Source organism: Talpa europaea, assembly GCF_964194135.1.
Source record: "Talpa europaea genome assembly, chromosome: 3".
In the NCBI taxonomy this organism is placed as follows: domain Eukaryota; kingdom Metazoa; phylum Chordata; class Mammalia; order Eulipotyphla; family Talpidae; genus Talpa; species Talpa europaea.
Window position 1 is genome coordinate 119,671,014 of NC_140069.1, and position 23,113 is coordinate 119,694,126.

General features: G+C 41.2%; 1 protein-coding gene across 1 annotated transcript in view; it reads right to left on the bottom strand.

The window, feature by feature from the left end:
- LAMB4 (laminin subunit beta 4) overlaps positions 1 to 23,113 on the bottom strand; it is a gene marked incomplete at both ends in the record, with an annotated part of 86,776 nt that overhangs the window by 62,927 nt on the left and 736 nt on the right. The window contains 5 exons of the mRNA XM_084230617.1: positions 332 to 520; positions 1,781 to 1,854; positions 5,070 to 5,205; positions 8,522 to 8,679; positions 20,782 to 20,836. Coding sequence (XP_084086743.1) covers positions 332 to 520; positions 1,781 to 1,854; positions 5,070 to 5,205; positions 8,522 to 8,679; positions 20,782 to 20,836 — 612 coding nt within the window. The remainder of the gene's footprint in view (positions 1 to 331; positions 521 to 1,780; positions 1,855 to 5,069; positions 5,206 to 8,521; positions 8,680 to 20,781; positions 20,837 to 23,113) is intronic.

Below are 23,113 nucleotides of genomic sequence, written 5' to 3' on the forward strand. Positions count from 1 at the left end.
GTGAAACAGCAATTCCAGGGCTGCCGTTAGCTTAGATAGTTCCTTTGAGGCACAGGTCAAAGGTCCTCCGGGTACCTGATGTCACAGAGCCCAGCCCAGATGTTAGCCCCCACTCACCTTCCACAGGCACTTCTGTATAGGATTATTATCATTCACCTAAATTTGAGATGAATTCAGGACTCATTTCAGTTTAGACACTTTCATTCTTAAGCAACCAACAACAAAACGTATAGTTGGGCGAGTGCTACCTGAACTGTTTTCATCTCAGTTGACCACATTTTTTAAAAAAGGTTTAATTTATATCAGAGAAATCCAAGAAAGGAAATGCTACCTCACCACCAGTTGAGGGTTCAATATCTGAATATTTGGAGTCACAGACAATATCTCCCACTCCCTGGGCCTGGCCGGATTCGACCCCGGGGAAGGAGGCAGCACAGTCTTCGGCGAAGTATCTGAACACTCTCCAGGTGTGCCCATAGTCTGAGGAGCGCTCGATTAGCATGGCAGCAGGTCGAAAAGTCTAGGAAAATGAGTTAAACTGGTAATCATTACAGAGGTAGATTTTATTGCCCACTTCCAATGGAATATATATTATTTTCTGAATTCTATTTTTTCAAAATTTATGTGCATCTTTTAATATCTACTATACAACGAACAAGCTAAAATCTTCTTCTAGTAAGTCGGCCAGTATTTATGACACATACTTTGTCCTCAGAATCTAAATCAGTTTTTAAAATGTTATGGCTGTGTGGATTAATTGAAAAAAAGATGACATGTAATTTTAAAAGCTAATGTAACTAGTATTTTATAGCAATTTGCATGTGTCTTTCTTTCCCTAGAATGCTTGTCTATGGTAACCCTCGTACATTCTTCAAAATCTCCCATGAAGTCTTCCCTGAGACCCCAAGGCAGATTTCACCTCCCACCTAACTCCCCAGCAGTCTATTTATATGCTTATTTCTGCACTTATCACTTGGTATTAGAATTTATTTCTATATAAATTTGTAAAGCTAGACCGTGAGCTCTTTTGAGGGTAAAGACTGGTCTCCTGTTCATTTTTTATTACCAAAGCTTAGTACCAGGCTTCCCATCAAACTTAGAATTTTGGTCCTCCCTGGTGGCACAGGCCGTTGAGCGCAGCGCTGTGAAGCTGTCTGCAGCCTCTGCAGTGCTGGCTCGATCCCCAGCTGGCGGGGGAGATACCCACATGGAGAGCAGACCTCTCCTGGCTCACCTGCTGCTCCCCTCAGCAGTGTGTTTCAGTCAGTCTGCCTGTTCTGATCCCCGTTCTGTCTCTGGTGAAGCCTCTCATCCTCCTGCACATCTGGCCTATACCCCGGTTCTTGTATAAATAAATAAATCTTTAAAAAAATAAGAACTTTGATGAATGATAAAAGAAAGACTGTAGTACATGATTTGCTCTGGCATCCAACTAACCTTAGTAAAGACTCTTTAATTTTTATTTCTCTCTTGATCACAATCTATCCATATTCCCTTAAATACTTGCCACTTTTCTTCTGAAAAGTATCTTTCTAGTTTTTGTGGTTCCTATCACTTAAGGTTTTTTTTTTTTTTTTGCTGTGTCTTCTAAGAATTTTTTTGTTGCTTTTCACCACATAAGTCATTGATGAGCTATGGTATTTTTTGTAAACAAAACCAAGATGACAAAATTAGAGTGTGGATTTATAAAGTTCTTTGTTCTCTGCAAAGAAAGTGAAATTCCAGGGAATCCGGGAATTCTGAAGAGGATAAAGGGCGCAGGAAATCTATAGGTCTGTACCTTAAAGGTCAGAATAAGATGGCTGAACTGAAATAATGTCTCTAGGTCCAGTCTGATGCTGACATGGTGAAGACCTAAAGAAAAATTCAGAAAAGAAAATCAGTGATTTTAAGAGACTTCCAGTACATTAACCCCTCATTGTGTCTTGCTTATAATAAAACCTTTAAAGTCACATAACTGGTTATCAATACACTTTCCTGGTGGGTTGGGATGGTTTTCCGTGCCAAGGAGAAGGCCTGTGTGGGAACAAGATAGGCTTTATCCTGCCTGTGCCCACAGCCACGCTTTGGTGGCAGCACAGATGGCCACTGCGTGGGGGTGTTCATACCACCAAGGGTATCCGGGCATTTCCCACGGGTGGGGAGAGAGGGTTCATTTCCTTGAACTGAAATCTTGACTACACACAAGCTAGCAAGTCAGAAATTGGTTAAAATCAACACACCCTTTTCTCCCAGCAGCTGCTAACAATTATTTGAACTAGAATTCTATTATGTGGACCAAAAAAGAAAATTCTGTTTGGATCTGCTGGAAAATGTCAATCTCTGCGCTGGCAGGGTGGCCTTGGGAGTGGCTGAAGCCAACAGGACAATAGTTTTTGTCTTGCTGTGAAGAACCTCGCGGTGAAAAGCAAAGGTGACGTCCCAGGAGTCGGAGCCGCCCTCCCACTCACGGTTACAAATTGCTGGAAGGAGCAGCAGGAGACAAAAGCTCTCACATCTCTGGAGTTATCTTTAGGATAAGAGGCTGGGACAACCTTTGCGGCTTACATCTTCCCAAACACAGCTCTGGCTAAATGAGCTGTGTAAGGTCAAAGGACTGCTCAGAAGTTATGGAGAGTGTTCCTCCTTTATCAATTAACCAAGTCTGTTAGAAATCAACCGCCTTTAGTTAACAAAAAATGTTAGGAATTTAGTAGATGTCTTCTTTCCTTCGTGAAGGAAAAAAACCAATCACATATTCTTTATCAGTGTGTAACTTATGGCATAAACCAAGGCCCAAAACCCAAGGATGGGGGTGGGAACTGTGATTCAGATGTTGGTCTCCTGGCCCTGTACCCTCAGTTTCGCTCTGAATAACCATTTTAATAGGTTTCTTCCCTACGAAACTTCGACTTTTCTTCACAGTGGTAATGATTTTATAATAGTTCTTATGTGAATGTATAGTATTATTTTATAATTCAATAAATTTCAGTCAAAATTAGACACAACTTGGAATATTTCCCCCAGAGTGAAGATCCATGGGCTCCTCTGTGACAAAGATAAACGTCCTGACCAGGGTGTCGCACTGAGTGATTAGCCGATGACCATCTCGTGTGGATGTGGAGGATTGGCCCTGTCTGGTTATGAGGGAAGCCCTGCTCTCTCTAGATGTCCAATAGAAATATGAGTCACGCATGTGATTCACAATTTTTTAGTAGCCACCTTTTAAAAAGTAAAAACAGCTGAACTTGATTTTAATATATTTAATCCAAGTATCATTTCTCATTTCAGCATATAATCAATGATGCTTTATTACACATCCCCCACCCAAGAAAGTCTGAGAAATCCAGACGCTTTCACACTTACAGCACATCTCAGTTTGGATTAGGCATGTTTTAAGTGCTGAGTAGCCACATGTTGTAAGAAGCTCCAATAGTGCACACGGAACTGGAGAGAACAGTGGCTGGACGCAGTGAATGGATTCAGTTTGGAGTTCTTGGGTGAAAGGCTCAGGGAAGGGCTTGCTGCTGAGAGGGCAGCCACACCCCAGGCTCTCTGTCAAGGACGGCTAACCCTTTCTAGAAAGAAGAGCCACCCTCCCCTCTCTACAGTTTTTGGTTGAGAGCATTTGTTCCGTGTAATCAGCTTTAACAGAGGGAAAGCCCTTCTGTGAGGATAGGTGGGACAAAGGTGGGCCATGCAGCTAGTAAGCAAACATGGCACCGCCTTATCAGTCAACACAAATAACTGCAGTGAAAACCACTGTACATTCATTAGGAAGAGATCAACTAGAGATTACAAATTAGTATTCAAAGGAAATTGGCATTTAGTAGACACCAATCATGTGCTTGTCCAATGGATGACATAGAAATATAGCCTGACATTATTCTCGCCCTAAACTATTTTTCTGTGGTACACTCATTTCCACACTCCCCTCGAATGGACAAGGAGTCCCACAAGGAAATACATGTAGATGTCCAGAGAGAATCGAGGGGTTGTAGCTACATACTAAGATGTGGCCAGCAGAATCAGTTTGTTTGGGGGGCAGGTGGTCTAAGGTGAAATGAAGGGATTCCAGAGCAGTGCGGGGGAGGGGTCGCTGGGCGTGATTCAGCCTACACTGGGGAGCCCCAGGATGGATGAAAATATACTTAGGCACATAAGGCACAGGGTTGGGGCTGGGACACGTGCAATCCCTGGTCAGTTCCAAACCAATCAGGGCAGCTAGGAAATATGGTTGGCCAGGGCCAGTGTGAGCTTCAATGTCACAATTGTTCCTAAACAGAGAAGGGCACAGCTCCAGGAAGGAAAGAACTTCAGTCAATAGCCAACTAGCCTTTCCACTCAATTTTTATGTTAAAATCCCTGGCTTGCAGCATGAAACAAAATGAACTTTTGTTCATCCCCTTCATGTACCGAAGAAAGAAAAAGCACATAGTGCTAACTAATAATGCCAGACTTCCACTGGCATTATTAGGTCAGTTTATATCAATATGTTTTATATTAGGCTTAATTTACCAACACCTCATTAATGTTATTTTTTTTTTACAAAGAATGAAATGATGCAAAGCTGTTTTCTTCCCCCACAGGGTTGAAGAATGAAATATTCTGAGTTATATGCTTAAGATATACTATAGTTTCTCTAGAGAAAAATAATCTTTTTTAAAAATGAAAATGGTTTTAGGAACTCCCTGGTGGCGCAAGGGGTTAAGACGCAACCTATGAAGCAATCTGCAGCCACTGCAGCACAAGTTTGATCCCTGGCCTGGGAGCAACCCACATGGCGCAGCAGACCTTTCCTGACTCGCCTGCTGCTCCCCTCAGCAGTGTGTTTCAGTCAATCTGCTTGTTCTGTTCCCTACACTGTCTCTGGTGAATCCTCTTACCCTCATACCTCTGGCCTGTACCCCAGTTCTTGTATGCATAAATAAATAAATCTTTAAAAAAATGAAAATGATTTTATTCGTAAGAGGGGCTCCATATTCTTGGCAGATACCATTTTGTTCCCATATATTTCCTTGCAGTGACAGAGAAAAAGTTGCCTTATTAGAAATGTGAAGAAAAAAAGTTGGAAATAAACATAATCATACCATTTTCAGATTGCCACCATTTCTTTTCTCTGTCTGGTTCAAACCTTGTAATTACATTCTCAATGGCATGGCTGTTGGGCTGGGTATATGGGTCATATGGAAATCTGGAGTCACAGATGAAGCATTTTTGTTCCCCCTGGACAACACCATCATTAACATTAAAAATAAAGAATGGTAATTAGTTATTGTTGATGTGAATTTAAAAACAAGCTGTACTTACTATATTTGTATTTCAATCTGGCTAAAAATAAAAAGCAGAGGAAATAACAAGACATCAATTTTTCCATCAATAGGTGCTTAAATACAATAGCAAATAAACTAAAATACGACTTATAAGTTTTAAAAATATATGCATTTGGACAAAAAATGCAAACTTAACTGCAATTTCTTTCTCATATAAGAGTCAGCTGACTTAAAAATGATTTTAAGTTATAGAGCAATAATTAGAATGTATTCTTTGTGTTGTATTGTGTTGGTATGACTTCCTTAGTGAAAAAAAATATTTGGCAAGAAATTAATGAAACAATTGGCCACTAGGCTATCTGCAACCATTATCTTTTCTCTCTTAGACATAATTTTTGGTAGAAAAGTTTTCATGACCAAAACCTTTATGTCGCACATGAGAATTATTTTGATTTTCATTAAACTCAGAGCAGAAAGACATATCCTCTTGTCTTATAGACTAGACATTCTTATTAGTGAATTAGAAGTAGCTTTTCCTAGGATGGATTTTCAAAGGTTACAACAGTCAAGTTGGCTTTCGAGTTTGCTTAATATCCACATATATCTGTACTGAACACATCTAAGGAAATTGCCAAGATTTCCAAAGGACTGCAACGGCCTGTACAGTTGTTCCTGCTTAGCACTTGCAGGACTTTGAAGGAAACATTTTGCAAGGCTTTCAGAAAACAGGGGCTGTTTATCACAATCCTCTGTGGTGAAATTACCTGCGACAGCAAATACACTAGTGGATATTCAATGAATATCACTATCGCCTGACCATGGCTTACCCGGGCCTGCTCTACCTGTCTTCCCTGGAGTAACTCAGCACTAATCGTATTTCATCCTTGCTGTTACTTGAGCTCACCAAGAATACCTGGAGTGTTGATGAAAGTTGTCCCCTCACCATGCATTCTTTCAGCTACCATCTCAACTACCACTTCTCCACCCTTACAGGCTTCTACCACTCTCATCTTTTATTCTGCTTTGTACATTTTCTAAGCTCTCATCACTATTTAAGATGACACCATGCGTTATTGGATTCTTGTCAGTGTCCATCATTAGACTTCAACTGAATAAGTGCATGGACTTTGTTTATTATTGTCATGGATGCTCCATAAAATTTGTTGAGTGAATGAACGATGATTATAATGATTTTCTCAGCAATAATCAGTCAAAGAAAACCTCTTTCAAGAGATCTGTATAATCTTTTTATACTTGATGTTCACCATAAGTGTTACTTGGGAAAAAAACAAACAACCAAGATTCCCTTTGAATCAGTTTGATCAATTCTGCAATTGGAGAAGCTTGCCCTAGACCTTTCCTACACTACCAGCAGAAGCTCTATGATTCCCCCAGAAGAGTTCAAGACTTCAAAGTATTTCCAATAATGCTATGGAAATTATCAGGGAAGAAGAGCCACTTCAGGGCCTCCCCTGGTGGTGCAGGCAGTTGTTGAGCGCAGCGCTGTGAAGCTGTTGGCAGCCTCTGCAGTGCGGGTTTGAGCCCGGCCAGCTGGCGAGATACCCACATGGTACAGCAGACCTCTCCTGTCTTTCCCGCTGCTCCCCTCAACAGTGTATTTCAGTCAGTCTGCCTGTTCTGCTCCCCACTCTGTCTCTGGTGAATCCTCTCACCCTCCCGCATATCTGGCCTGTACCCCGGTTCTTGTATGCATGAATAATCTTTTTTTTTTTTTTTTTAAAGAGTAACTTCAGGGCTTATGGGCTCTTTTTCTATAAACATTTTAGAATCACACTTTTTGGTGGGGTTGGCCACAGAAGATATTTAGTTGTGGCAGACAGATGGGGAAGTCTAAACATTACAGGCCACTGTTGACTTGAATCTTTTGAAAAGAATGTTTTTGCTTGGTAGATCTTTGTTAGATGCTGGATGGCAGAATAATCATCCCCCATACTATTCAATGTTCATGTAAATTATTTCTTTAGCACTGCCTGTAATACTTTACCTACCTGAAGATATTTTGAGAACTTTTTGCCCCAGCTCTACAATTTTTAAGATTTCTGTCACTTTCTAGACCAAAGAAGACTCCAAGGTTTGATTTACTTCTATATTTAGTGGTGTCGCTTTGAGATACAGGAACATAAATTTCTTATTATTGTCAGAGTATGTTGACTCATTCTAACATGTAAGTAAATGTCAGAGGTTGAAGAGCAAGGTAGATTATATAAGTGTTGGAAAATTCTAGTATTAGAGTTGAGAAACACTTCTTTGTCCAGAGGACTTGGGCTTTGTAAAGTCACTTGAAGGGATATCTACCCATCTGATTTAAGAGTTGAACAAAACTTCTCCTGTGTAATTTCCTTACATATGTAGGAATTTGCATTCTTATGTATGTAGGAATTTGTATTTCCCAAACCAGAACCATGTTAAGCTGCTAAGCACCCAAGTATTGTCTCCACTTATTTATAATCATCCTCTTTTACTAGAAATCAAATAGAATACAAAGCATTTCCCAGAGACCTCCAGGGGTTGCTTTAGATGAACAATACATGGAAAAGCCTGGACCACTAATATTGGGCTTATGTCCAACTTCCTTCAAAGCTGCACATCCTCTCATTTAAGGGGCTGGTGTGATTGCATTGGTTTCAGCAGGTATGATATTTAGATGACCTTGTTCTGCTTCCAGAGCTCAGGGGAGGAAAAACAGTAAAGCAATGGGTCATTTTATAAAATCAGTCTTTAGGAAAATGGACACAAAAACATGATCATGTTGAATTTTATGGTTTTCAGACAATGCAATTTCCAAATGCCATCATGAGGCTGGTATATGATCAATGCAAAGTTCCACACCCCCTCTTCTTTTGTCTAAGGTAAAACAGTGAGAACTCATGTTTAGTATAATGCCCTAGAGGCCCTGCGGGACCTTTGATCTCTGAACAAATCAATTATGTCCACTCTATGGGAATCACTAAGTCAACTAAGTAGAACAGCACATTTTAGAGCAATTCCTTTCAAAGACTGAACCAAAAAGCTTTTAATGTCTAATACTAAAGGTAAGAAGAAACAGATGAAACAGCTCACCCTGTTTTCTTATCAGTCAAGGTTTCCTAGATTTTAATTGTGTCATTGATGTCTCCAATGTTGAGGAAGGAATGGTGTCTCCTTCTTTAGTGTTCACTGGACACCCTCTCCCTCCACCCAGATGTATTGGATATATCTAAAGAATTGATTAAATAATGTCCCAACAAGTAAACAAAGAATCAACCCACCTCGAGGTAGCTGAGGATGCAATATTTCTGGGCTCCATTCAGCCCACAGGTAGAGGAAGCTGACAGCTGTGCATTGCGGCCCACTAGGAGGTTGCCAGTGGTGGGGTGGCAGACACCGCTGCTGCATCCATCCTGAGCTTTTATGCAACTGAGCAGCCCTTGAAAACAATAGAAACAGCTCCATTGGAGGGAGCTTAAGAACAGCACAGGCCTAAAGAAGCCTGTGGTTCTTTAAACTGGAAGGCTACCAGCCTATTTATTTATTTATTTATTTATTTACTATCCAAGAGGGCAGGTTTATTATAAAAAGGGAGGAGAAGGGAAGGAAAGCATGCTGGCACAAGCAGGCAGTAAGAGTTGCCCCTGAAAGGGACAGGTTTGTTAAAAGAGACACTTGCCCTGTCATAGGCAGGCAGGGGAGCTGCTGCCCAGTCCTTTTAATTTTAATGCCAGTTCTTTTGATCATATTATCCAGTGGCAGATGCTGTTAGCACCCCCAACTTGAAGGAGATCTTTTACCCTGGGAGGCAAGGCACATGTGTTTATGTCCCTACATGGAGGGACATAAAGCAATCACGAGAGAGTAATCTTGGTGGAAGGATCAACAGAACAGAGTAGAGAATCCAGAAATAAACCCCGTCCATACACTCAATTGATTTTTGAAACACCAAGGCTGTGTTACCTCAGTGGAGGTAAGGGTAGCCTTCTCTGTAAAATGTGCTGGAGCAATTGGTTATCCGTAGGCAAAAGAAAAAAAATGTAATAACCAAAATCTTAAACCTTATACAAATATTAACCAAAATGGATCTTGAATATTAAATATTATGTAAGAAGTTACATAGCTAGAAAACACAGGAGAAAATCTTTGCATTTTAGGGCTAAGTGAAGGATTTTAAGGATTGACGAGAATATGACCCATAAAAAGAAAAACTGGTAAATTGAATCTTAACAAAATTTAAAACTTTTGTTCCAAGAAAAGGCTTGTGAAGAGGTAGGTGAAACAGCAAGCCACAGACTGGAAGAATACAGTTGCAAATCACAGAGCTGACAAAAATCCTGATCTAAGACATACAATGAACTCTCAAAACTCAACATTCAAATGACAATGGCACAAACAGATATTTCACTGAGGAAGACAGGCAGATGCAAATAAGCTCCTGAAAAGATGTTCAGCATCTTAAGCCAATTGGAGAAAAAGGAACTTTCCTGCACTGCTGGTGGGAGTGCAAACTTGTCCAACCACTATGGAAGGCTGTGTGGAGATTCCTCAACCTGCTAAAATTGGAGCTTCCATATGATCCAGCAATTCCACTCCTAGGTATTTACCCAAAAGACACAGAAACGTTCATTCAAAAGGGCACCTGCACTCCTATGTTTATAGCAGCACTATTTACAATAGCTAAGCTACGGAAACAACCCAAATGCCCAAAAATAGATTACTGGATCAAGAAGATGTGGTACATATACACCATGGAATATTACTCAGCATTCAAAAAAGATAAACACATGCAATTTGCAGCAACATGGATGGAGCTGGAAGGGATCGTGCTCAGCAAAATAAGCCAGAAAGAAAAAGAAAAATTCCAGATGGTCTCACTCATAGCAGGAATTTAGAAAACCTAAATAAGGGACCAGGAAAAAGACTAATTATAATAAAGTAAAAATCAAAATCAATAAGCAACTATAAACCAGAGATACACTATGGGGGGGAGAAGAGGGAAAAGGATCAAAACAAGGGGGGTGGGAATTATATGGGGATTATAACCAAGATGAAAATGCATACATTGTGCAAAAATGAAAAATTATGTAAAAAATATATAACATTAAAAAATAATAAAAAATAAAAAACAGAAATTATTGTACAGCAAAAATAAAAACAAAACATCCTAAGCCATTAGGGCAATGCAAATCAAAATCAAGAGACAGCACTGCATACCCAGCTGAATGGCTAAGACAAAACATAGTGACCACACCAGGTGTTGGACATGGTGTGAGTAACTGGATCACCAATTCACTGCTGGTGGGAATCCAAATGGCACAGCCACTCTGGGAAACCACGGTAGTTTCCTACAAAACTAAGCATGCTCTTACCATACAATCCAGCAATTGACTCTCAGGCATTTATCCCAGAGAATTACAACTTTGATTTACACCAAAAACCTGTACACAAATGTCCATAGCTCTTTATTTATAATAGGCCAAAACTGGGGACAACCTAAATACCCTTCAGTGGGTGAACGCTTAACCACGTATGGTACATCCACTCCAGGGAGCAGTCTTTAGCAATTAAAAGGAACAGATCATTGACACATGCAGCAACTTGGATGAATCTGAGAAGGATCATACTGAGTAAAAGAAAAGTCAATCTCAAAAGGTCATATTCTGCATAATTCCAGTTTTGGAATGACAGAATTTTAGAAATGGAGAACTGATTAGTAGCTGTCAGGGGCTAGAGAGGCAGGAAGCAGCATTAGGGGGATTAAGTATGAAAAGCACTAGGGCTCACTGAGGTGATACAACTAGTCTGTATCTTTGTCTGTGGCAAAGGTCACATGAATCTTTACAGGTGGACAACTGCATGAATTAAATACACACACAGAAATGAGTACATGTAAAATTGGTGAAATTTGAATAAGGCCAGTGAATTATATCAATGTCAATTTCCAGGTTGTGATATGATGGGATAGTCATACTAGATGACACCAGGGGAAATTCAGTCAAGGATATATGGGAACTTTCTGTATTATTTCTTACAACTGCAGAAAAACTGTAATGATCTCAAAATACAAAATAAAAAACCTAAACAATTCTCTCCTTTCCAAATCATGCCATTAGTTTTAGGATGGTGAGTCAAGCAAATTCCATATTGTAAATAATACACACAGGACAAGTTCCAACTTCTCTTAGATACTTTTCCCCTGAGACATGAAAATTTGTACCCTGATTTCAGCAGACAGGAGTGAAAGGGATGGGTCTCTAATGAAAAATTGTCATTCTATGAAATGAGCTGGGTTAATCCTTAGTTTTTTTCAATTGTATATATACAAAGACTTTTTTAGTCTATTGAAAAATAATGTTATTTCTCCTATGTACACATTCCCCACAAGAACTATTCCATGTACCTGGTCCTTTTCCAATCATCATCAGGTGTTAAACATAAATTAGTGAAATTCTACAGCTAAGTATATTATACATAATGTTTCCTTTCTCACTGGTTATCAAACGTCAATTTAAACAGGGAATTTTCTATCATCATCCTCACTGCAAATATTACTATTCTAAAATACAACATTTCTTTTTTCTTTGAGGTAGCTATATGAAGAAATTATCTTCATCACATACTCATTAACTCATTATATCATAATCCTAGATTGGTTAAAATTAATTTTTCTTTTTATTCTCCCAATAAATCCAGATCTCTTTTTATTACCTAGAATGGGCACCTATGATAAATAACCAATCATAAGTTTGGACTCCAATAGACAGAGGTTTCTAAAAATAAAGTCAGATATAAAATCTCTGCTAATGCTGTATGTAGATTAAGACTTCCCTTCCAGGGATTTACTCTTTTAGACAAGTTCCATCATGATTTCTTTTATTGGAATTGTTGCCTTAGCGATCTAACATGTTTTATAACCTGGCTTGGCCAAACTTGTTTTGATCAGATGAGTTTTTCAGAAATAAAAGTATTCCAGGACTTAGGAAATTGAACTACTTTTCAGGTAATAGTATAAGTGCAATATGAACTTCTGGTCTCAAATATTTGGCAAAAAAGTGACTAGAAACATAAGTAAAAGCTTCATGTCTGAACATAAATTCAGCAATATCCTTCCTTGGTTGAAGACTTCAACTGCCAGCTTAACACAGCAATGGTTTGGAATTGATTCAGAGAATTCAAATGTTCATGTCTTTAGACAATTAATGTGTTCCTCAAACATGACATACAACTTGAAGATAGAATCTCACTCAAAATGAACTTCAGGAGACCTGGTGATTTAAAGAAAATGCTCACCAAATTTTCTATAAAGTGAAGGATCATTTTGAAGAATAGCTTATACGATTTCTCTAATATTCTTGTATGTTATAATTCACTTAAGCATGTGAAACACCTTTATATACTTTAGAGGCCACTTCACAGTTTAAAGGCTATAAACACATTTATATGCTCCCACACAGTATTGATTATGGGTGGGAAAACATACAAGGAAATACACATTAGATAAGATTTGTACTTAAGATCCTGTTCCCAAAACCTGGGGTCAATGTGTTTTTTGATGCTTTTTCCTCATTTTCCTTTGTCAGAATACAAGATAAAATATTTTTAAAGGCTATGGTATTTATGAAAATGCCAGTGGTTGAACTACAAACTAGAAAATGTCCAAGCTGATGAAGTGGTTAATGTGGTTCGGCCGTAGGCAGCCCTGTAGTTTTAAGTATGATCAGGAAAAGCTTAGTTTTAGAAATCTGGATCTATAGCAGTGAGGTCTTCTCTGCCCAGGCTAAGTTAGTTTTGAAGATCTTTCCTCCAAAGAGAATGGTGTCCTGATTAAGCAGGACCCTCTGAGTAACCGTGGTGTTATTCAGAACTTTAGCAGGGTCTGGTTCTTGCAAAACCAAGAGGTGTGGAAAAGGCGCCGCGATCCTTAATCGTTGCTTCTCGTTGTTAGTACTGGGTTAGTCCCAAAGAGAGCATTCCAGGGAGATGTAGATTAAAATAATTCATCTCTGACTATCGGAGGTCACTTCTATGCTTCATAGTCCTGGGGGTGCAGTACAAAGAGTCTCAAGCTCCCTCGTTTGAAGTTCACCTGTCTGAGGCACACAGTTTTCCACAGAGAACTGGTGAGCGCTTACCATCTAGAGACATTTTTCTTTCCTTCATTATAATCAAATCTAACTGGGAAATTACCTCAGGGTTTGAGAAGTGCAAAAGGAAAAGATGAGAGTGTAAGAGTTTGCTGCCATGAAGAAATTCGGCATGAATGTCAGAAGAGAAGATTCTGAACAATTTGGTTAGCACTCAGTAAGCAAAAGCAGAGCTGCTAGAGCAAAATCAGGATCAAAGAGAGTAATTATTGGAAATATTTTCTCTATGACTAAAGCAAATTATTATTGATAGCAGCTTATTAAAGACAGCAGAGATATGGAGAATTTGGCCTGTTTGCTCAGAGCTGCTGCTTCCTTAATAGTGGGAATTTTGTCTATAAATTCTTCACAAGACCCCATCACTGGGATGAGTGCTACATTCAATGCTGAGCTATTTTTAAAAATGAAAATGCATCAGGCCTCCCTGGTGGCTCAAGATGTTAAGCACTGCACTATGAAGCAACATGCAGCCTCTGCAGCCCGAGATCAATCCCCAGCCTGCCAGGGAGCAACACACATGGCGCAGCAGACCTCTCCTGACTTGCCCGCTGCTCCCCTCAGCAGTGTACTTTGGTCAATCTGCCTGTTCTGTTCCCCACTCTGTCTCTGGTGAATCCTCTCACCCCCCACATCTCTGGCCTGTACCCCAGCTCTTGTATGAATAAATAAATCTTTAAAAAAAAAAGAAAATGCATCATATTTGTAAATTAGGAATCTGAAAGTATTCTACTTTCTCTATTACCTATCTGCTGCTAACATCCCACTAAAGAGTGACAAATAATTATGGGGTGGAAAATAAACATGTTGGGTAGAATTTTCTAGTTGCCTGATACAATTATGTAACAGAAGAGTCTTGCAAAATCAGGATCAAAGAGAGTAGCATAGAAAAAAGACAGAAGTATATTTTAAAACTTCTTCTACTAATTACTTTAAAACAATTCTTTAGAAGTAGAAAATGAATTTTGAATACTCACCAAGGTTCCAAAATAGGATCAGTTGGAAGTGCATTCTTTTATCAGGAAATGATTAAAATCAATTTTGCTAGGACAAACAAAAGGTTAAAGTCAATCACCAATAAAGTCAATAACTGCCATCAATTTTCAGTGATTTAAAAATCTGTCTGATGTTTCTTAAAGGGACATAGATATACCCTCCCTGTCCAATTTCTTTTAAAAAATAGTGTATAAAATTTGTATAGGGGGCCTCGCTGGTGGCACAAGGACTTAAGTCTCAGCACCTTTGTCCCCTTTGTGGATTTTGCTATGCTCTCTAGTTAAGGACACCCAGTTACTCTTTGGGGGAGCTTTTATATAGATGGGCAGATACATGCAGCTCAGTAGGTTGGGAGGAGCGAAGGGAAATGCTTTGTTGTATTTTTTTTTTTTGTGTGTGGGACCCTTGCCGGAGGCCAGGAATGAACCAGCGCTGCAGAGGCTGCAGGCAGCCTCGCAGCCCAGCGCTCAACCGCTGCACCACCAGGGGAGGCCCGCTGTCTTGTATTTTTAATTGCTAGATAGTATTCCTCTGAATGCAAGAACCAGAATTTATTCAACAAATCCCCTATTGGTTGATGTGCTTTTTGTTTCATATATTTTCCCGTTGCAAGTATTGTTTCTAAATCTTTGTTCATATTATAAATTACTCCTCAGGATATTTTTTTTAAGGTTTATTTATTTATTTATTTATACATACAAGAATTGGGGTACAGAGTTGTGGGGGGTGAGAGGATTCACCAGAGACAGAGTGGGGGACAAAACAGGCAAACTGACTGAAATACACTGCTGCAGGGAGCAGCGGGTGAGTCAGGAGAGTCTGCTGCTCCATGTGGGTAGCTCCCTGGCTGGGGATTGAACTCGTGCTGCAGTGGCTGTGGAGTTTCATGGGTTGCATCTTAACCCCTTGCACCACCAGGAAGGCCCTCCTCAGGATATATTAAATGAGATGTGGAAGTAGTGGATCAAAGAAGAAATGTGCATATGTGTACGTACAGACATACAGACTTGTATATAGAGCACATATACAAGCACACACACTCTGTGTGTATGCGTGTGTGTGTGTGTGTGTGTGTTTGATGTTATTGTCAAATTACCATGCAAAGAAACATCTGTCCTAATTTACAATCTCATCAACAGCTTATGGGAACAACTGTTGACCTGAGCACTTGTCAACATTAAGTATTATTCAGTTTTGAAGATTTATCAACTTAAAAAGTGAAAAAATTGACACCGCATCGTTATTTGTTTAATGCTTTTATTTGAATAGCAGTGAGTATAAAATATTTTTCATGTATTTACAGATAAGTATTATTCTTGATCTTCTCTCCTTCAAGATTTTTCCTACCGAATTCTTTGTTTGTCCTACTAATCCCACAGCCTAATCCCTCTAATCTTACATTCCCTGCACACCATTTCCTGCTTTCAGAACCTGCTTCTCATGCTCTTCCCTTTGCCTTGATTGCCATTTCCCCACCCCTAAATTCAAATGCCAACCTCCTTATGAAGTCTTTCTAGAGTGTTTTGAAATGCCAGGGTTTCAGCAAATTTCCCGCCCTGCGATCCAAGCTCTTGACACAACCTGCATTGTGAGAAACAGACTCACTGAGAAGCAGTTCCCTCCTGCAGCACCTCCGTCTGAAAATGTGCTTTATTTCTTAGAGCGAGTTTGAGACTTTGTCTCTATGAATCTGACTACTCCAGGTACTTAATTGAAATTCTCCAATATTTGTCTTTGTGACTGGCTTCATTTAATAGAATGTCTTCAAGGTTCATGTAGCATGCATCAGAATGTTCTTCCCTCCCGAGATTGAGTCATATTGCATGGGCCAGGAGAGGTTTTAAAACCACTAGTGCTCAGACCCAACCTAGACCAATTCGATCAGAATCCCTGGGGGTGGGACTCAGGTGTCAGTGTGTTTAAGATGTTCCAGAGAATTGTAACATGTAACCAGGGTATTAATACTGACGACCTGCAAACACCTAGACTCACCAATTCGCCCCATATACCCACTCTCATCCTGGATTCCCTTCTAAGGGCATAACCCAATGGTTCCTAATCTTTGCTGCACATTAAAATCACCTGGGGAGTTATTTGTTTTTTTAATCATGCTTCCTATATGATATTTCATACCAATTAAATCAGAATATTTGGGGCAGGGAGTCCTGGTATAGGCTTAAAAAAAAAACTATTCCATGCAATTCTATGTGGAGCAAAGTTTGGGGCTCACTGACATAACCATGGACCAATTTGTGTAGCCAGAAACACGAGGGCCATCCTAGATTTCTTCTTCTTTCACTCTTCAAATATAAATTTGAGGTTATCTCCTTAAAGAGTGGTCCTTGGAGTATGACCCATGGGCTTAATTCATCCTGATTTGCCAGGGAATTTTCTGGTTTAGCACAGAAAATCCTGAGGTCCTGGGAAGCCCCATGAATCTGGGGTCACCCTACTGGACCAGCATCCTCAATATCCCTTGGGAACTGGCTAAAAATGCAAATTATCAGGTCCCAGCTTAGAACCTATTGAGTGAGGAAATCTAGAGGTTGGGCCCAGCACTCTGCATCACAAGCTTTCCAGGCGACTGTGGTGTGGACTCCAGGCACTGTCCTGAGCAGCCCCACGTCCACTGTAATGGTCGGAGCTGCAGCTGCTCCCGGGGACGGCAGCTGCCACCTAAGGGGAACTTATCCTGTGTTGCATCCTTGCTGTCTGTGTGACCCCCAGTTACACCCTGCAGGTCTGGGTTGTGATGTGGGGTGAGCAGAGTGCAGGGGGCACCCTTTTGAGCTCGGTTTTACACAGACCCATGTCTGGGTGTGCATATTCTTCTTAGAACTCGCTCAGTAAAGGGCTTCTTTTTCTGGCTCCTCGGCATCCAAAAGTGAAGTTCCCATTAGCTTAGAAGTATTTATTAATAAATATCTGGGAGGGGGGAATGGAAAAAAAAGAGCTTTCTTTCTTTTATCTATGAGCGCTCTCCTAAAACTTCTCATCTTGCTGAAGGGGGGATTTCTCATCTCCACAGCTCTTATTACCTCTTTTTTTTTTCTTTTAAGGATTTTATTTATTTTTGTGTAGAAGAATTGGGGTGCAGGCCAGAGGTGCAGGGGGTGAGAGGATTCACCAGAGACAGAGTAGGGAGCAGAACAGGTGGATCCACTGAAATACACTGCTGAGGGGAGCAGCAGGCGAGACAGGAGAGGTCTGTCATGTCCTATGTAGGTTAGCTCCCTGGCCAGGGATCGAACTCAGGCTATAGAGGTGAGAGTGCTGAGACTTTACCCCTAGACCACCAGAGAGGCCCAGCCTGCTTCCCTTTTATTGATAGCTTCCTATTGTAAGGACAGAACACATTGTTTTCTGGTCTTCCCACTCCCACCCCATTTTCTGGTTATTAGAAATATTGCTGTTCTGAACACGGAGGTAAAAAGTTTTATATGGAAGAGTAATTTTCATTTCTTTTGGGTAGATGCTTGGAAGTGGAAACATGCAACTTAAAAAGAAAATCTTTACAACCTCATCTAAATCTTCCGAACACATGGTAAACACTGGAAGCAAACTCATCTTTTGGCTTTGGAAGTACTTAGAAAAATATCAAAAACATTTGTCGACTTCGGTGTGGTTTGCAGTTTTTGTGTTAAAATACTTCCGTGTCTGGCCTTCGCACTGATTCTCGGCACAGCATTCAGGCTTGATTTTTATTTACTGGTTATTCCATCAACATCACCTCACCTGCCCTCCCTTAAAGGCCTGGCTGGTGCGGGGGCTGTTCTGGCCTCGGTTTCAAGATCCTGGTTTCCTGTGCCAACCCCGATCTTTCCCTTTCTCTGCCCCCACCGCAGTCTTGTCTGGGTTGCTTATTCTTACATCCTGTGACTCCCTTGTCCTGACCTTCCTCCCATCTCCAGAAAGTCTTCCCTGCCCAAGCCCAGTGTAAACCTAGCGCTGTCTTTAAACCCGAAGGCTGAACCATGGTCACAGGAGGCCCCTGGGAGGTAGAGCGGGCCCTGGATGTGAGCACTCACCAGCAGGCCTACATCTGCTCATGTCAGAGCTGGAAGAAACTCTACTTGAGGCCATTTATTCTCAGTCCCTGTCAATATTTGAAAACTGTTCTTGGAGCCACGCCTTGTGAAACACACCTATTCTGGGTCTTGCTCTGTGAAGGCATTACAGTTTTTAGGTGGAAGAAGTGGCCTGTGGCCGAAAGCAGCTACTATGGGCTGTTCAGGGCCCAAGATGTGGAAAACAGGCTGGGGTCCCCTGATTCCTTTCCTCTACCCAATTAAAGGAAGTAGCGCCAAAAGATGGCCAACCTTCGGATTTAAAATCCTTCAAGCAGCCCAGAGGCAGAGGGAATGAAGAGATGAACTGATTCTGGCTATACCAGATAACTAAAAATATATTCTCTCTGAAATGATCCAATACAATGTTAGAAATGAACTTAAATCATCCCAAATTTTCTTCTCTGTCATCTTGCAGATGGACTCTTGACTTTCTATTACCAATTAATTTCTTATATCTCCCTTCACTCAATTCTTCCTCCTGAAATAAAATTTTCCTTTGCAGTGAAGATGGATTATAGCTGATCCCTGTCATAACGCTGAAATGCTGAGGCACATATCAGCTTTCCTGCTTCTCACTCAGCGGTGGTTCTCAATGGCTGGAGTTTACCCCCGGAGAACATCTAGCAATGCCTGCAGACTTTTCTCGCCATTGCAGCCTGGAGGGGGATGCTGCTGGCATCTAGTGGGTGCGGCCAGGAATGCTGCTAATCATTCTGCAATGCACAGGTCGGCCTCCAACCCCAAACGAAGAATGATTCAGCCCAAAATATCCACAGTGGCTTCTGGGCTCTTAGCGGGGGCCTCGTGTCCCAACCTGGGGCTCCAGAAGTTGCTTCAGTCCAGTCTCACTCTTCTGTTTCACATTTTTGCTGAGTTAAGCTGCTTAGGTGAGTGTTACAGTAAGTCTGGCAGCTTTTAGACTTTTTAGATGTGCTCTGAGCTGAAATCCTCCGCAGGCACTGTGAAAGCTACAGCAGCACAGACAGCCCATTGCAGGAGCTGTGGAAACCATGCTCGGACCTTTCCCCTGAAGCTGTACAGTCAACTGGCGTCTGTTCTGGCTGGTTGACCAGCGCTGACATTTGCAAAGCCTTACGGGGTGGGGGGTGGGGGGGGGGCACGTGAAATTGTTTTCTTGCTGAATTATCGGTGACTTTAAGGTGACTTTAAGTGATTTATTAAAATTAATTGGGACTAATAAACATAAAATAACTCCTTTTTTGGGTGAAAAGCATGTAAATGGATTTAATAAAGTCCCTGGCTGCATTTTGGAAGTTGCTTATGAATACTGTGAGCTAAGCTGCTGGTCTTAAGGGTATTAAGTGTTGCAATAAATATACGTGTTAAACAGAAGTGTTGCAGTAAAATACATTAAACTGGCATTGCTAATCGATTTTAACTTACTGCCTGCACACTAATATCGCCCCACTTGCTCTCACTGAAAGACAGAGCTTATGCCAGCTTTTGTCATAATTTCTTTTGTGTCAAGACAATTTGGATGAAACACATGAGGGCACGATAGGATGCCAAGTCACCCAGCGCCTAGCCCCACAGGTGCAGGCAAGTTTGATAGAGAGTCTCGCTGTAGGAGGGGATGTGGCCCACTGAGGCTCACACCCTTGCTCTTTCTACTGCAAACTGTGTAGTAGTGCTAGCACAGGGGCTCATGAGAATCAATACACTACAGTAGCCCTTCATTCTTTTCCTGGCACACTTCTCATGGGAAATTGTATACATGTGAAAATGACAGTTCCCATAGAAATTTTTCTCTAACTTACCTTTATTTGTCTAAGGATTTTTTTTACATGACATCAGGAATCAGACATTTCAACTGTTCTGCCTAAATTGCATCACAATGCATGCAGAATGCAAAGCTAGAAAGCGGACTTTTCCTTCCAATACAGCAGGCATCGTGTTTTCCTGCAACCTTAGTAAGTACACATACCTAGGATGCTCACAGAAGCATTTGGAGGATTAGAGAATTCTATCAAATTGTTAACGTTTTCTAACTTGTCACAAATTGTTTCACTTAATAAGTTCAGTTTTCACCTTATAGACAATTAAAAAGCATGTCTTTCAGGACTACATCATTTGAAACTTCCTTCAAGGTACAGAAAAGCCCAAGTCATTGGCACTAAGCATCAGTTTTTCCTGTCGGATACTGAGTGGTGTGTACACGTCTCATGTATAAATGTTGCCCGGTTATTTATAGTTTTGTAAAAGTAATTATACTCTAGACTGGGTCCCACGTACCAAAAATTCTGGACTTGCTGATACTTTTACCTCATTTAAAAAATGCAAACTTGCCCGTGAGAGCGAGGAGAGGCTTACCTGCATGGGAGTCTGTGGAGAGGTGCAGCCGCACACAGGGCGTGTAAAGGCACACCTGAAAGTGAGAGTCAATTTAAGTAGAAAATGTTTTCCCCGAGGCACCTAAGGGTAGGAAAAAAAGATGAGAGGTGTTCCAAAACCTGTCCCAAAAGGTGATTTGTGAGGTTGCTTGCTTTAGGTTTTGACTTACACAAACACTTGCAAAGAGAGTTGGATTCTACAACACATGTTCACTTACGCGCCAAGTTTCTGAAGGCATTGACGATGAGTTGAGATCAGGGCTGCAGCAATGAACTGCAACATTCCCCTCCAATTCATACTTGCAGCTGGCGCAAGAGTGTGACCTTTGGAGGAAGACTTGCAAAGAACCTAGGGTTTGCTCTGTGCGCACAAGGGCAGCTCAGGTCTACACCCTTGAACATTATGCTTGAACATAATGTTAGTTGGGGGAGATGTTGGAAGTTTGCTTGAATAAATGATCAGGACATGTTCAAAGAATTTTTCCTTATGACTTGCAATAACAGTGCTTTACGACCTGGAAAAGAGCGGTTGGCACACAGACCTTTTTGTTATTCACTAACCTGTAGAGTCTTCTAGCTTGAGCATCCAACTTTGCCTTCAGGAAACCAAGATTCAGGTGGTAAAGAGAAAAAGAATCCGTGTCTGTGGAATGTGCTGACTCCTAGAATTTGTGTGGTAAACGTCTTTATAAATAAAACACTAACACAAAGTAAACTAACCCATTTCACTGATTTCTATTGACATCTGTCAATGAGAAGACATGGCTCATTCTGAACTCCAAAAACAATCAATTAAAGATCCAGGAGGGAGAGGACTCCCAATGGACTATGGTCCAGGATTTGAGGTGGTGGGTGTGGTGTGGTGACGTACATCTGAAGAGGCCTGACCTACCCCTCTGAATCATATGCAGTGTCGCAACCAACGTTACCGCAGTGAAATAACGTACAATTAAAAAGAAGTGCTGGCGGCAAGCTCGGGGCTGAGCTGTGGACTTTGCAGTCCGTGCCTGTCACCGCCGCCCACACTCAATGTGTTCAGCCTCAGAAGCTGAAAAACTTCTCTCCGTTGTTCCCCTACTCAGAGGCTCTGGTGGTGGGGGCTTGAATAGAATAGCTCCAGGAGTGCTATGAAGTACCTTCTAGATGGGGAGCCATAGACTTACTGCTCCATTGTTGAATTGCATCAGAATATATCAGGAAGTCACCAAGCAACATGTCCAGTTTTCACAGACCGAAAGGATGAAATGGAAAATATTCTATTCTTCGATCCTCCCCTCCAACATTGGTGTCTCCTCCGGGCGTTATGCCTCGGCACTCCCTGTCTCTCTCTGTGCATATTCCTCAGGCAAACCCAGATAGTTAAATGACTTAAACCACTTCTTCCCCTTTCTCCAACCCCACCTGAGATTGGCTCCATAGCTCAGCTATCTGCTGGCACCTCCATGTGGATGAGTCACCAGCACCTCAAACACACTGCGTCCGCAGGTGAACTCTGTTTTTGTTCAAACCTGTTCATTGTCCTCATTTCCATCCCACCTCGGTTATTGGCATCTTTATTCACTTATTCATTCAAGCCAGGGATCCCAGTTATGCTTAATTTCTTTCTTCCTCTTCCGTTCCCCTGAGACATACAATCAAAATCGCTGAGCCCCGCCTCCCTGAACCACCGATGGGGTCCAGGGACGAAGAGGGAGTGGCGTTGGCTGTTTCTCTGCTGCCTCCCGGGGGATGCTGCCCTTGCCCTCGGCATGGATGAGGCTGGTGGCTTCCCTTGGGTCTTCATTTGCCGGACAGGGACACCACCCCCATCCTTTCAGAGGGAAGTTTCAGGGCTCAGACTGAGTCTCCGAGCACCACCCAAGGGGCAGACCTAAACGCTCCTTCCTCAGTGTTCCTTCCATGTTCCTGATCTTTTATATGTATATATATATATATAATTTTATTTTTATATTCCCCATATAATTGCAACCCGCTTATTTTGACCCCAATCCCTCCCCTCCCCGGCCCCTATCCCCCATAGAGTGTCTCTGGTTCATAGTTGTTTGTTGATTTTGATTTTTACTTTCTTATAGTTATTCATTTTCCTGGTCCCTTATTTAAGTTTTCTAGATTCCTGCTATGAGTGAGACCATCGGGTATTTTTCTTTTTCTTTCTGGCTTATTTCGCTGAGCATGATCCCTTCCAGCGCCATCCACGTTGCTGCAAATTGCATGTGTTTATCTTTTTTGATTGCTGAATAATATTCCATTGTGTATATGTACCACATCTTCTTGATCGAGTCATCTATTTTTGGGCATTTGGGTTGTTTCCA